Source organism: Fragaria vesca, linkage group LG1 (genome assembly GCF_000184155.1).
Source record: "Fragaria vesca subsp. vesca linkage group LG1, FraVesHawaii_1.0, whole genome shotgun sequence".
NCBI lineage: Eukaryota > Viridiplantae > Streptophyta > Magnoliopsida > Rosales > Rosaceae > Fragaria > Fragaria vesca.
Window position 1 is genome coordinate 3,242,824 of NC_020491.1, and position 14,163 is coordinate 3,256,986.

At 40.2% G+C, this 14,163-nt stretch overlaps 3 protein-coding genes across 3 annotated transcripts; 2 read left to right on the plus strand and 1 right to left on the minus strand.

Moving 5' to 3' along the window:
- The first annotated feature begins 95 nt into the window (after window positions 1–95).
- Window positions 96–3,045, plus strand: LOC101302862 (ribosome biogenesis regulatory protein homolog). The gene is made up of 8 exons (XM_004287294.1): window positions 96–247; window positions 605–755; window positions 1,199–1,250; window positions 1,412–1,540; window positions 1,715–1,832; window positions 2,077–2,260; window positions 2,362–2,475; window positions 2,561–3,045. Exons 1-8 carry the CDS (start codon window positions 156–158, stop codon window positions 2,753–2,755), a joined length of 1,035 nt encoding a protein of 344 aa, XP_004287342.1. The 5' UTR covers window positions 96–155; the 3' UTR covers window positions 2,756–3,045.
- A 506-nt stretch (window positions 3,046–3,551) lies between these two features.
- Window positions 3,552–5,003, plus strand: LOC101299902 (adenine nucleotide transporter BT1, chloroplastic/mitochondrial-like). Its single transcript, XM_004288762.1, has 3 exons — window positions 3,552–4,148; window positions 4,275–4,433; window positions 4,536–5,003. Exons 1-3 carry the CDS (start codon window positions 3,552–3,554, stop codon window positions 5,001–5,003), a joined length of 1,224 nt encoding a protein of 407 aa, XP_004288810.1.
- Window positions 5,004–5,294: 291 nt separating this feature from the next.
- On the minus strand, window positions 5,295–8,478 carry LOC101300185 (DEAD-box ATP-dependent RNA helicase 37-like). Its single transcript, XM_004288763.1, has 6 exons — window positions 7,786–8,478; window positions 7,612–7,695; window positions 6,995–7,237; window positions 6,537–6,704; window positions 6,296–6,409; window positions 5,295–6,200 (listed from the first exon to the last, which is right to left on the minus strand). The coding sequence occupies exons 1-6, from the start codon at window positions 8,476–8,478 to the stop codon at window positions 5,559–5,561; spliced, it is 1,944 nt and encodes a 647-aa protein (XP_004288811.1). The 3' UTR covers window positions 5,295–5,558.
- Between the last annotated feature and the right edge of the window lie 5,685 nt (window positions 8,479–14,163).

The window sequence follows — 14,163 nt, forward strand, 5'->3', positions numbered from 1 at the left end:
GTCTTTTTATAATCTTAAGCCCAATAAGATATAGGGCAACCAAACGGCGCCGTTCGGTTGGAGTTACATAAACCCTTGGAAAGCCTCTGTTTTGCTCTCTTTTCTTCTGCAGCTTTCAAGTTCTGAGCTGCTAAACCAAAACAGAGTTTGTAGAGATGGAGACCGAAACGACGGCGTTTCAGATCGACTTGGGTAATCTCATGGCTGTTGACCTTCATCACCAATTTCCTTCCAACCCTTCTTCCAGGTTTGTTTGATTTTTTTCGAGTTTTTATTGTTTTTGTTTTAGTGTTGTATAAAAATTATATAAAAATGGTTATTGAACTCAAAGTTGATGTCTTTCAAGCTTAATCTACAACTGTGGAACTGGGTTTTTCCATTTTGCCTTAATTTTTGTTAAAGTTAGAATTTTTATGTATATGGATTGTTTGGATTTTGGGGTATTGGTTTTGGGTAGGAGTTTGATATTGAAATTGATACTATGCTCATAGGCTAGCATGTTTGGTTGTGCCGTATTGAAAATGTGTATAAGAGTTTGGTTGTTTGATTTGATGTGAGATGGTTTTGTTCGGTGAGTAATTTTGTTGCTTTTATTGAATTTTAGGGAGGATTTAGTGAAGGAATGTATTGCAAAAGGAACGGAGTTAGTTCAAGCTATTGCGAATAATCTATTCAATTTGCCTTCAACTGAAGACATTGAGGGTACCCTTGTGAAGTTGCCTGCTCCAACAACTAGACTGCCCAGAGAGAAGCATGTAAGTGATCGATCCCTTATAGGTTGTAAAGCTCCAAGTCTTCTTTGTCTATACAGTATGGAGATATGGATTTTGTAGCTGGTAACCGTTCTATTATACCTGGCATGAAAACACCTTGCTTGTTGTTACAAGAGGATAAAGTAATGGGTTTACTGTTGAACATTGGATATTGCATAATGCTTCGTATTCTTTAACTAGGAAATAAGTGGAATGTTGGTTCATGGTAAGCAATGCTACGTTTCATTTAATGGCAAAATATGGTTCTCTGTCCTACTTGGTTGAGTCGAATGTTGGCCTGTGATAGTGATATTAGTTCAGATTTCCCTGATAAGCATGTAGATCTATTTATTATAAACTGTGCCCGGTTGCTTTGAGTAACAACTTACGACTTACTATTGTTTTATTTTAGCTTAAACAATCACATTTTCCTTTATTGTCTACAGATTCCAAAGCCTAAACCTCCTACAAAATGGGAAGTGTTTGCCCAAAAGAAAGGTCAGTCATTGCAGTTTTATGAAAGGAGTCTGTTTTGTGTCCTTTAGTCTCTCTCTCTCTCTCTCTCTCTCTCTCTCTCTCTCTCTCACACACACACACACACACATCCATCTAGTCTAGTTTACGATTTTGAACTGGATTGTGATTTTAATTTCTTGCAGGTATCAAGAACCGTAAGAAAGACAAGATTGCGTATGATGAGCCCAGTGAAACTTGGAAACGTCGTTATGGATATGATCGTGCAAATGATGAGGATGATGTACCTATCATTGAGGCAAAGATGACTGATGGTAATTACTTCAGATCTTGTTGCTATGGAATGAGTCATTTACTACTTTGTTTATTTTGATACTGAAGATAGCACATTATAAAAGTTTCTTTGACCGACTTGTTATAGATCTTATAAATCTATGTTTTGTCATAGAATTGATCTTCTTTCTCATGGTTGCCACTTGTCTTTGCAGTGCCAGGGGAGGATCCTTTTGCTAAAAGACGAGAAGCTAAAAAGAATCGTGTTGAAAAGCAAGACAAAAATAGGTTGCAGAACTTGAAGCAAGCTGCAAAAGTTGGTGCTTTGCCAAGGTATTCCCCTTTCACTTTTCTATGGTGTTCAAATTATAGATAGTTCATCATAAGCCCACATAGTAAATCACTTGGCTATATGGACATCCACATTGAGAATTTGTAAGTACAACTAAATTTATTATATGAAGTCTAGAAACTCAATTAGGTAGCCTTAATGGAAGTTCACACATTAGCCAAGTTTCAGTGATCTTAATATGAGAGATCATTTGCATATAAGATCATAATTAAACTCTTTCTGCAGTCATGTTCAACTAGCTGCGACAAGGTTGCCTATAACAGGAACCCAGGCTGCACCCCAAAAGGTTACTAAAGATGAACTTGGGAGTGTAGCTGGAATTGCAGCAACTGCAACAGCCAGTGGTGGAAAATTTGACAAAAAATTGCCAGGTGAAAAACCTGGTAAACATAAAGGAAAGTATCGCAAGGTATGCCTTTTGATCTCCTCCTAGCATTTACTTGTGGGGTGCTCGTCACGATAAAGTGATCAACTGTTTAATCCTTTTTTTCCTTCTGTTTCTACTTTCAGTTTTTACCAGTTATAGGAGGAAAAGGAATACACACGCAAGAGCAGGAGCAAACTGATAAAATTCTGAACAAGCTAATTTCTAAGAACTCCCATGAGATGCTCAATGTTAACAAGGTTTGCTTCTCTTTTGCTGGCAATGGGTTCCAGGGAATGAGTGAGTTAAATTATATACTTATGAGTGAAATTCTGTGTGACACAGGCTGTTAACATGTATAATGTGAAGAAAGATAAGAAGAGAAACAACAGACCGGAGAAGTCTTCAGGAACCCCTGGCCAGTTGAAAGCAAGGAAAAACCTTACAAAGAAGCCATTTTACAAGGGCTCTTCAAAGTCATTTGACAAGGGATCTAAAAAGCCATTTAACAAGGGATCTTCGAACAAAGGCAGAAAATGAAATTCTTACTCATGACAGTGATACAATGTGGAAGTTTTGAAGGAGATTCGACTAGTTTAATTATTGCTGTGTATCAAAGTTTATTGTGCAAGACTTTTGTTATTCAGAGGAAAGCATTTCTACTCTCTTGCTATCTTTATGTCTCAAGCAGCCAACTATACCGACGTGATTGATTTTGACCTTTTGTATAGCTGGTGCTATTTTACCTATGTTTTTATTTTTCTTGGAGATATGATTTGTAAGTGTATGTAAAACATCGCGCCTGTAGTTTATTCTCCTTGGAGATTTTCAAAACGTTTATCCATTCCCACTTATGCCGCAAAACAAATCTCAACCACCAAAATCTCTCAAGGCTTGACAGCCAACTAGTTTGATCTAAACCTCGTGGCTTTCAAAGTGCCAAGAAGCATTACTTCGTCTTGACAATGGAAAATCCAAGTAAAGCATTGTAAAACACAATAAAGTGATAAACTAGACCAACCACGTACCACAAAAATTCAAAATAAACCCCATTTTGCAATTTATTCCCAGTTTTGGAAAATGTAATCAGATTATCAGAATATATTTGTAGTTCACGGAGCTCTTTCTCATATACCACAGACGTTGCCTTTTAGATACTTTCATCATGGCCATGCAAAAATCTCTCTCTTTGTATCACAGATCACCATAGTAGTTGGATTTATGTTCTCTTGTTTCAGAAAAGATAAATCCTTTTGCCTACCCTCTAAGCCAAGCAACTCTTCTTCTGCTTGAAATTTCATCTTGGCAGTATCAAATAAACAAAAACTGGTTCATGATGGATAGAGGAAGATTGCAAGTGATTGAACATGCAAGTGAAGAATTTGTGTTGTTTTGTTCTGGGATTAGGATTCAGTGGAGTCCTCCAGAGAACGCTTCTCGTGGCTTATTTGCAAGTATTGGTCAAGTGGCAATGGGAATGGGGTTTGGTATTTCACCTAATCCACAGAATCTTAGGATGGACAGCACCACAAAACTACTGAGCTCCACATACATGAGATATGTGCCTGTGCCGGATTTGGGTTTTCGGGTCAGTGGAGTTCAAGAGTTGGTGATGGAAGAAGTACTAGAGATTGAAGAGGAAGCAGAGGTTGTGACCATGAACAAAATGAAGAACAGAATACATGGTTTTGGAAAGAAAATCAAGATTGCTAATGCATCACTAAGAAGGCTGCTGAGTGGAGCCATAGCAGGTGTTGTGTCAAGGACAGCAGTTGCACCATTGGAGACCATAAGGACCAACTTAATGGTGGGGAGCTGTGGCAACTCATCCAGTGCAGTATTTCAGTCTATCATGGGAGCTGATGGATGGCAAGGCTTGTATAGAGGCAATTTGGTTAATGTCATTCGCGTTGCGCCAAGCAAGGGTATAGAGGTAGGTTTTGCTGAACTCTTAACCACTAGAGCTACAAGTCGCGCAACTCTAGTCCTTGATCATTGATCCAAAAACTTGAGAAAACTTGATAATTTATGTTTGCTGACGGATACTTACTTTGTGCAGTTATTTGTGTTTGATATGGTGAACAAGTACTTGACTAGACCAGGGGAAGAGCTGAAAGTCCCTATTCCTGCTTCATCAATCGCAGGCGCCCTTGCTGGATTTAGCTCAACCTTGTGTACATACCCTCTTGAGCTGTTAAAAACACGATTCACTGTCCAGGTAAACTCAATAATATATAGCCTTAAAGGAGGGACTGGTTTTATTCATTAGCTTGTTTTCTTAGAGTTGATACATTACTCAGACAATTTAATTTGATTGCAGAGAGGAGTGTACAATAACTTTTTTGATGCATTTTCCAAGATTGTCATAGAGGGAGGACCTGGAGAGCTGTACAGAGGCCTTACACCAAGTCTAATAGGAGTAATCCCATATGCTGCCTCCAACTATTTCGCTTATGATACACTCTCAAAAGCTTATAAGAAGGCTTCCAAGAAGGAGGAAATCGGAAATGTAATGACGCTGTTGATTGGATCAGCATCTGCTGCATTTTCAAGCAGCGCAACTTTCCCACTTGAGGTTGCTCGGAAGCAAATGCAGGTCAATGGGAGACAATACAAACACATACTTCATGCTCTTTGTAGCATATTTGAAAGTGAAGGACTCGCTGGTTTGTACAAAGGGTTAGGGCCAAGCTGCATGAAGCTGGTTCCTGCTGCTGGGATATCCTTCATGTGCTACGAAGCATGCAAGAGGATACTCGCTGAGAACGAGAATCAGGAAGAAATCTAAGACTTACTGAAAAACAAGAATTTGCAATTTTGAATGGCTTTTAGTTCATCAAGCAAGGTTTGTATACAGCTGCTGAGCTTAATATTGGCCCCCAAACATGTACAGTAATTGTTTTGGTCAATTCATTCTATTGCATTTTTCAACTTATCATCATAAACATGTAGATTCACAATGAATAGAAGGGAAACGAAGAGATCAGAGAGGATCGTACAAATCCTAACTTGATTACTTTCCATTGATATATTAACCTGAGGCTTTGGATCATAACAACCATAATGTGAAAGCATGCTGACAAAATACGTACTGCGAGATTAGGTTCATTACAAAAGGATCACATCCTAACACAAAACGAAACTAGCTTCTTGATACTATGAAGGTCAAGAGGCAAGTTAGCTCAGCAATGCTTTCAAGTACTTGTATTAGACCATTTCCCAAAAGATATTAGGTTGAAATCCTCCTACTTGTAGTTAGCCCCCACTCTTCCAAAACTATTTTTTTCACCATTATCTATAAATATCACTCCTCATGTACTGTTAACATGACAATCCTGCGGATCTATTCCCACCCACCAGCAACAATATTCTCATAATTTCCAAAGCTCGATAAACCAGCAGTAACAGCAGCATCTGTTTCACCCCCATTATAAGAAGGACCATTATAGGAAGCAGCAGGCTCATCTACATAAGAATTCCCAAATTTTTCTCCATATCCAGATGAATCAGCAGCATATGATCCCGAAGCATCATGAAAAGTAGCAGCAGCCATATCCACACCCACAGAAGAATCACCATAACCATAACTACCTGAACCATAATGATTCTCACTCCTACGGAAGTCATATCCACCAAAGTTACTGCTACCACCATACCTATGGCTCTGGTCTCCACCATAAGGCAATGATTGTTTAGCATAATCATGAAGCCAGTTAGGAACCTCCTGCTTTGATTCCTTCATCAACTCCGCTAAAGACTTTGCAAGTGGCTGGTTCTTTTCACTGAAGAAAGCAGTTGCAAGACCAGATTTACCAGCACGTCCAGTCCGACCAATTCTGTGAACATAATCATCTATGCTCTTCGGAAAGTCAAAATTGATGACATGGGCAACATGAGGGATATCTAAACCTCGTGAAGCAACATCTGTCGCCACCAGTATTGGAGTTGTGCCACATTTGAACAATCTCAATGCTCGTTCCCTCTCCTACAAATTTGACAAGCAACATATGATTGCAGGTAGGGGAAAGGAATAAAATGGTAGATGGAAATACAGTGATAACTCAAATATGAGATTCTAACCATTTGCACTTTGTCACCATGTATTGCTATTGCAGGGAATCCATTCCTGGACAACCAGTTCTCCAACTGATTTGCTCCTTTCTTGGTTTCAACAAACACCAAGGTTGAAGCAAGCTGAAACACAAACAATATGTAGCAATAGTTCAGAATAAATATGTGCCTTTCTTAATCATAACAGATCTGTCATTACCAAATCAATACTAACTACTACAAATTCAATGGTAACATGTTGAAATCATACCTTTCCATGAGTTCCATTATCCCTCTGATTCTTAAGAAGACTGCATAAATGCTGAATTTTGTCCATATCCCTGACAAACTCAACCTTTTGTGCTATAAGATCAGTGCTTGACCCGACTTTCCCAACAGTCAGAAATATGTAGTTCTTCAGGAAATCTGCAGCAAGCCTCTGCAAGAAATGTAAATGATAAGAAAGACATAGAGAACATATGGTATTTTCCTGAGAAAGTTCATAAAAGGCAAATTTGGTGTTGATGCTTATTAACACAAGTAATACGTCCCTCAAAGTTATCCCAAAACATATGCACCCTATGCAAACGGCTTATTTCAACATGTACCACGACAAACAAAAATGACAAAACTTTCAGCTTAATAGATTCCTCAAGTAGGTGACACGCTTTTCAATTGAATATAATAATCCATATAGAAACACATTTTAAAGCATCAACATTTACCCACCTGTATTTCATCAGGGAATGTTGCACTGAACAGTAATGTTTGCCTGGCACCTGGGGGTGGCATGTCCATCCGTTGAACAATCTTCCTTATTTGAGGTTCAAATCCCATGTCCAACATCCTATCAGCCTCATCTAGTGCCAAGTACTTGATCATCTTGAGGGAAACTCGTGACCTTTCAATCATGTCCACCAAGCGCCCTGGAGTAGCAACTAGGATGTCAACTCCTCTCTCCAGATCACGAAGCTGCACAGTCAATGTAAGCATCAGTAAACTGGACAAATGTAGTGCACTAGATTAACACCATACAGTCATACTGCACCAGCCTATCTTACAAGTAGATATCATAACTCAATGTGCAAACGAACGAAGAATTGTAATTGAGAAGCACAGAGAATAGGTAATCAAAATGAACACCATCTATCCTTGTCGACCTTATGGCAAGTAACAGAAGTCTTGAAAATAACATTACAGATTTAAAAATCCACCAGTAACCCAATTCGATTAGCAGATACCAAGTTCAACAACGAGCACAGAGCAACAAACCACAAACAGAGCGTAGCCTAGTGACGAAATGTAACACTTCAAACCCCATAGAATCACCAGATCGAGACACAAACCTGCTGAGTCATCGGCGCCCCACCATAAACAACAGCCACCTTCACCCCACTCTGATAAGCAAACTTCTTAGCTTCCTCATATATCTGCAACAAGAGCATTCAACACCATCAAAACCATAACATGTTAAGACCAAAACCACAATGTACCTTAAACCCGCAAAAACAAACACAAACCTGACTAGCCAGCTCTCTCGTCGGAGACAAAATCAGCGCAAACGGATACACAGTCCACCCATCATCACTCTGAGACCTCCCCTGAGACACATTCAACACTCCACTGATGATCGGGAAGCAAAAAGCCGCCGTCTTTCCGGACCCAGTCTGAGCACACGCCATCAGGTCCCTTCCGGCCAAGGCTATCGGAATCGCGTGGCGCTGCACCGGCGTCGGCTTCACGTACCTACACCTCTTGACATTGTTATTCAAACACTCCCCCAAATCAATCTCCTCGAAACTCCCCGCCGGCGCCGGCACGTCCTCCCCGCTCGCCTCCACCGGAATATCCTCGTAAGCATCGAAATTGATCCCCGCATTGCTGACGTCACCGCCCTCACTCACTGTCACCTGCTCGAGCTTCTCGCACACGTCGTCATGCACCGCCGGCCTCGGCGGCGGCGGCGCCCAGCCCCGAATCCGGCCGCCGCCGCGATAACCACCTCCACCTCCTCCGCGAAACGGACCGGTCCGGCCGCCTCCGCGATAACCACCGTGCTGAGCCGGCTCACCGAACCCTCGGCCGTACGAGGCGTAACCGCCGCCGCCGAGGCCGCCGGAGTAGCGGAGATGCGGAGGGACGTAGGAGGAGGAGTTGAGAGGGCGGCGAGTCTGGTTCCGGGTCGACTCGGTGACCGCTTCGGCCCAAGCCATGGTCCTCAGGCTCATGATCACACCGGAAAATCAAAATGCAAGCTTTAAAAATGGGAGAGTCTCTCCGAGAGACCAAAAACAAAGCTGGTAGAAAGCTGAGAGCTTTCTGGGCTTTGTTGAGATTTGGGGGTGAAGAAGATTGATGGGTCTGGGTTTATATATATATAATGTGAGAGAGAAATTGAAAGGGTTTTAAGGGAAGAAGATGTACGGACTGAGAGAGACTGAGAGAGAAAGAGTGAGGTGGTGGTGGGTGTGGGTTTGGTTTAATGGTCTCGACGTATTTGGTTGAAAATGACTTGGGGTGGAGAGAGAGGGAAAAGGTTCTATTTTTTTAAAGCTTTGTTTTTGTCCTTCTCCCCCATTAAAATACCTGCAAAACCCTAATTGAGATTCTGAAAAAACAAAGCACCTAGCAACCAATGGGAGTCTGAGCCTTACGGGGTAAGGCCAGTTTCTGTACTAATAATAACTTCAGAATAAAGTTACTATTAATTTCGGTATACTAGATAAATGAAGGTCTTTAGTAATTTTACTTGTATTATAGAACAAAATTCATTAGTAACTTCGTGAGTTTGGTGTCCGGTTTAGCTAGTATTGAAAAATTATGACTTAGATATAAGTCATTTGAGAATCCCACATCGCAAACGTGAATGAGTTATTTTTAGGTTATAAAGAATGATACCACACACACTAATGCCAACACCTTTTGTGTAAAACCTCATACCCGTTTTTTCATCGGGTGGCTAAAGTAAGGGGAGTATTGACATTATTGGACTCATGTGTGTGGGACCGTCAGGCCCGTCGGCCGCATCCGCGTAATAGCTAGAAGGCTCAGCCCTACATTCGGTATTGTTTATTATGTTAATCATGACACGTAAACCCGACCTACGGATAAACGATTATATAGATCCTCGTAAAAAAAACCTTAAATCATACTTTTTTGTCTACCATCGTTATTTGTCGTGAGTTCGACTCATAATAATAGATTTGTTGTTGATTTTGAGGTATTTGATTAATCAGAAAAATATGACGAAAATAGTCTAAATGTCTCGAGTTTATGTCAGGGAGGTCTTGTGTTATGTGATGTGGGGAGATTTGAGTGTGGTAGTAGGGAGACGTAGGAATGCTGCTTTTGGAAATATCTTCGACATTTGGTTTGGGAGAGAGTCTTCGGTGCGACAGCCGTGCCACGTGTCCGTGCGACCGGCCTACGGTCGTGTGACACGTGTTTTTTTTTTTTTTTTTTTTCACAGCAGCACACACGTTCTCCTCCGGCGAAGCTTCTTCTTCCTTTCTCTCGAGATTCTTGGCTCGTCGGAGCTCCGGGAGAGAATGGAGGGGAGAGGAGAGGGATCCGGAGAGGTGTAGAGGAAGAAGAAGGCGGAGAGAGGAGGGGTAGGGTTTCGGAGGGTGTGGCGGTCGCGGAATTTGGGGATGGAAATGAGGGAGAGCAGCGGAGGAGGATCTGCGTCGTGGTTGGCAATGGTTTCGGCCGGCGAGGGTGAAGGAAAAACAGAAGAAGGTTCGCCGGAGGAGAACGCAACTGCTGCTGTGAAAAAAAAAAAAAACACGTGTCGCACAACCGTCAGCCGGTCGTACAGACACGTGACACGGCCGTCGCACCGAATAATTTCTCTTGGTTTGGGTGTTGACCGTGTTGTAGTCTACACGCGTATTGAATGCGGGTGGAGTTTGAATATTGACAATGTAGACGGCCTGGAGGGTGTAATGGACATTTGCGCGATCATGTAATGCTAAATACGGTTTAAGTGTCTCTGTGTCTGTTGGTGACTTGGTGTTCCCCAAGGATTCACAATCACTCACATTTTGTTTTGATTAAGCCATTTGAATATGTTTTGACTGACAAGATTAAACAAGTCTTTGAATTTTAAACAAAACAAACTATTTGAATTTCAAATAAATTTTTTTTTTCAATAATTTTTTTTAAATGATTTAGTCTTTGGCTTTCGAACAGAGGAGAATAATCATCCAATCTAATAAATGACATTCGACGTCTATCTACTTATTTCGATTCACTTGAATTTGACATATTTAATAAGAAACAAATTTTTTGTCGACTCGGTTGCAAACTTTGGCCACTCTACACCCATTGCAAGCCGGAACCAAAGCCTCCCTCTTTCTGTCTCTATTGTTTTCATTTTTGATTTTCACGGTATAGGTTGTATTAGAGATTATTTTTTTTTTCTTTTTTTTTTTTTGTTAATTGTGTTTGTACTTTATTTCATCATCGAAAAACAATTTAAACTGTACCCTTTAAAAAAAAAAAATTAACTGTTTAAATGATGAAAAACAACAGGCCAATTATTTCGTTGGAGCCCAATTATTTCGCTTTAGATTCCATCCTGAGGGACATTTATATACATGTGCAGTTGATAATTGAATTGAAGGATCAAATATTCCAACAAATAACGAAACAAGGATGAAATAGCCAATAGAAAAACATACGTTGAACCAGAATACAGATATATTATTGATTTGCATTTGAGGCGATCATGAATACAGCGCTAGTATGAGAAGTCTGAACCGCCAGTACAGAAGAAATTAAGCAGAATGCATATTACACTGCAACAAAATGAATGCAAGTGATAGATGAGAAATCATCAAGTCTGGATAAAAGGTAGGTCACAAATTAAAGTAGCACACAGAATAGAATAGTGCAGAAGATGAATTAAGTTAAGGTGATTAGAGCACAAAGCAACCAAGGGTAAGAGGCGGAAAGGTAGAGTCTGGACGTATATGATATTCGAAAACGCGAGGAGGCTGGAATTGGGCAGTGAAACAATTCTTCCTGTCCTTGTCGACCTTGGAGGTATCAAATTCGAATTGAAATGGTATGGCAGCACCTTGTATAGTATAACTCATCACAAGCCTAACTTCTTTATACTCTTCATGAGCAGGTTTTCTGATACAGGTGTTGACAAGGCACATATTGTTTCCCCCTAGATGGAGCAAATGACAAGTCACTCGGTTCTTGAGGGAGCGCAGCAGCTGGCAGATTCATCTCCATTATTTCACTGATATCTTCCTGGTTTTCATCCAAGGACATAAGATGAACTACTAGACTATTCCGGAAAAAGCCACCATCTTTAACCGAAAAGAGCAACTTTTTGTTACTGTGTTTTGGCTGCGGCAAGTCCACCACTAGAGCTTGGCCTGTAAACGGGAGAGGGCCGCCTTGGCACATGCTGGGGACTCTCCTCCATTCTGGGTCACTGGCCGCAAGGTCAAAGCAGCGAATTGAAGGGTCCTGTTTAAGGTAGTTGCTGTAGTAGTTTTCTTCGCCCTCTGGCACTGGGGTAGACATAAACAATTTGGTTCCGGCTATTGCATAAGAGTAGAGGAGGCCATGATTGGGATATTTTGGCAGACGTGACCAAGTACCCTGTTGGGGGTCAAATACCTCAAATGAAACGTAAGTGTTATACTCCTTAAGGGACAGTACATAGAGTTTGCCGGCAAACTCAGTCATCAACGGTTCATGCTTCCCTCCGTTCAAAGCGGGCATCTCGACTATTCCTTGGTTGGGGTCATGGACATCAAAGGCATATGCATCTGTGGTGGCAAGAGGGCCGAATGGGAATCCGAAAACCGGATTGGAGTTGGGTTTCAAGCCGCTGGCGAAAACGATCTTGGAGCCGAAAACACCGCAACCCCCTTCATATGGGAGATCATCGTCGACCAGATTGGCCACTTGTCTTAATTCTAATTTCACCGACGACGACAGCAAATCGGAAAGATTGATGGAACGAACAACGTAAGAAAACTTCCCATAGGCTCATACCCCGCAGGAGGGATGGTGGACTTTTTGTGAGTTTCAAAGCTACAAATGATTAGAGACTTGTTATCACCATATTCGTCGGACATGGTGTTTCTCTGTTTGCTGACTTTGCTCTCAAGTACGATGATGGTACGGCTACAGCTGAGTTTGAGGCTTCGCAGTTTATATATAAACATTCTTCTTCATCACACTGTTGGATTTCCATTTCCTAATAACAATTGGATGAGAGGTCCTAATTATTATTGGATTTGGATTGGAGTCCAATAGATAGTTGGGGCTCAAACGAAAACTCGGCCCAGTTGCTTTATAATTATTCCCCATCCTTTTTTCTTAAATTAATATATAACGACCCGCTCTATTCTAAATGTCATAAAAAGTTATGGCCTAAGTTTGCAGATAGGTCTAGCCGTTGGAGTAATTATTCTCTGTACCCGGAACATCACGTGGCACTGCCAGGTGTTGTACTCGACCAATTATATAACTCAGATTCATACGGGGACCAGCACGGGGTGGAGAAAAAAAAGGAAAAGTAATTAAATACACCAATCAGAAATAAGGATAAAACACGTGAACCAATGAGATTAAAGATGAACATAAAACAGGTGGTGTTCCGGGTTTAAATAATAATTTCCCTAGCCGTTGTACGGTTTTCAACCCTTTTCATCTCAACCGATGCCGACCTAAAGGTAGACGGTATACGAAAACTAGATCGAAACGGCCAGAATTTCATTTCATCTTCACAATTCCTCAACATCAAAATAATATACTTTATTCCTCAACTAGTAAACATACACAAACCAAAGCCACAAAGCCATTCTGAATTTCCAACACACAATCATACAAATCGAATCAAAAATGAAACTCCCACATAATCACACTGAGGTGTACCAGTGTCTGGTCTCTTGCTAGGCTTTCTGCATTTTTTCAGGCCTTTATTGCGAAGAAAGAACCCCTTTTATGAAGTCAACTTCGTCACTTATTATGGGACTTCAACAACTAAGATATGTAAATATGCCAAGATGATTTGCGTAGCAGAAACTGTTGGATGATGTCAAAAATTGTAAAAGTTCATGACACATTGCGTATGGAATACAAGTTTTGGCTGCATTTTTCACCAAAAATTGAAGCTAAAATTCTTATATTGTTTTGGTTTTCAACATTGTCTTTTCGTGAATTCAAAAAATTATTATGTTTTTATTTTTAAATTTTTACTATGATTACGTAATACATTACATATTATATTATGATGTGAGATGCTTTGAATAATCGATTCAATTCACCATATTGGAACTTCGGACTGTTTAATCCGAGCAAGATCTTGGATGAATCTTTTGCTTTTGATTTGATTTGAGAGAGACCGAAATGGAATGCCAAATCAACCTCTTTTAGTTTTCACCAACCAAATCCTTGTCATTTTTCAAGTCGTTTACAACAAAGGGGCCGCAAACTTCAACAAAAGTGTACCAACCACACTTCAACACTTGGCTCCTTTTCATCACCCTTGGAAGTTGACAATGCAAAAAGGGCACCTGTTGTAATGTCACATTTGCTTCATATAATACTTATCTACTTTTGGTTATTTATGCTATATAAAAATTACATAATAGTACATAATTAAATTTAAAAATATAAAATCCTACTTTCAATTTTTAATATTCAGTAACTAATATATAACTTATTATAAAAGAAACATTCTTGTCATTTGGCTTTTTAACACATTTGCTAATCTCCATAAAGTCAAGGTTGGATTTTGTGGTAGTAATAGTGACCCAAATGATATATGAATTAAACAAAGAACAAAGTCAGGAAAAAAAATATATGACATAATTATTAAGAGATACGTCATACTCATAAATGATATTATCAGAATCTGATTATCGATC

Excerpts from the sequence above, each read along its gene's own strand:
- LOC101300185 (XM_004288763.1), bottom strand. The coding sequence starts at position 8,478 with ATGGCTTGGGCCGAAGCGGTCACCGAGTCGACCCGGAACCAGACTCGC. Across the intron at positions 7,696-7,785 it reads CGAGAGAGCTGGCTAGTCAG|ATATATGAGGAAGCTAAGAA; the intron begins GTTTGTGTTTGT and ends CTCTTGTTGCAG. Across the intron at positions 6,201-6,295 it reads ATGGTGACAAAGTGCAAATG|GAGAGGGAACGAGCATTGAG; the intron begins GTTAGAATCTCA and ends TCAAATTTGTAG.
- LOC101302862 (XM_004287294.1), top strand. The coding sequence starts at position 156 with ATGGAGACCGAAACGACGGCGTTTCAGATCGACTTGGGTAATCTCATG. Across the intron at positions 756-1,198 it reads GACTGCCCAGAGAGAAGCAT|ATTCCAAAGCCTAAACCTCC; the intron begins GTAAGTGATCGA and ends TATTGTCTACAG. Across the intron at positions 1,833-2,076 it reads AAAGTTGGTGCTTTGCCAAG|TCATGTTCAACTAGCTGCGA; the intron begins GTATTCCCCTTT and ends CTCTTTCTGCAG.
- LOC101299902 (XM_004288762.1), top strand. The coding sequence starts at position 3,552 with ATGGATAGAGGAAGATTGCAAGTGATTGAACATGCAAGTGAAGAATTT. Across the intron at positions 4,149-4,274 it reads CGCCAAGCAAGGGTATAGAG|TTATTTGTGTTTGATATGGT; the intron begins GTAGGTTTTGCT and ends TACTTTGTGCAG. Across the intron at positions 4,434-4,535 it reads AAACACGATTCACTGTCCAG|AGAGGAGTGTACAATAACTT; the intron begins GTAAACTCAATA and ends ATTTGATTGCAG.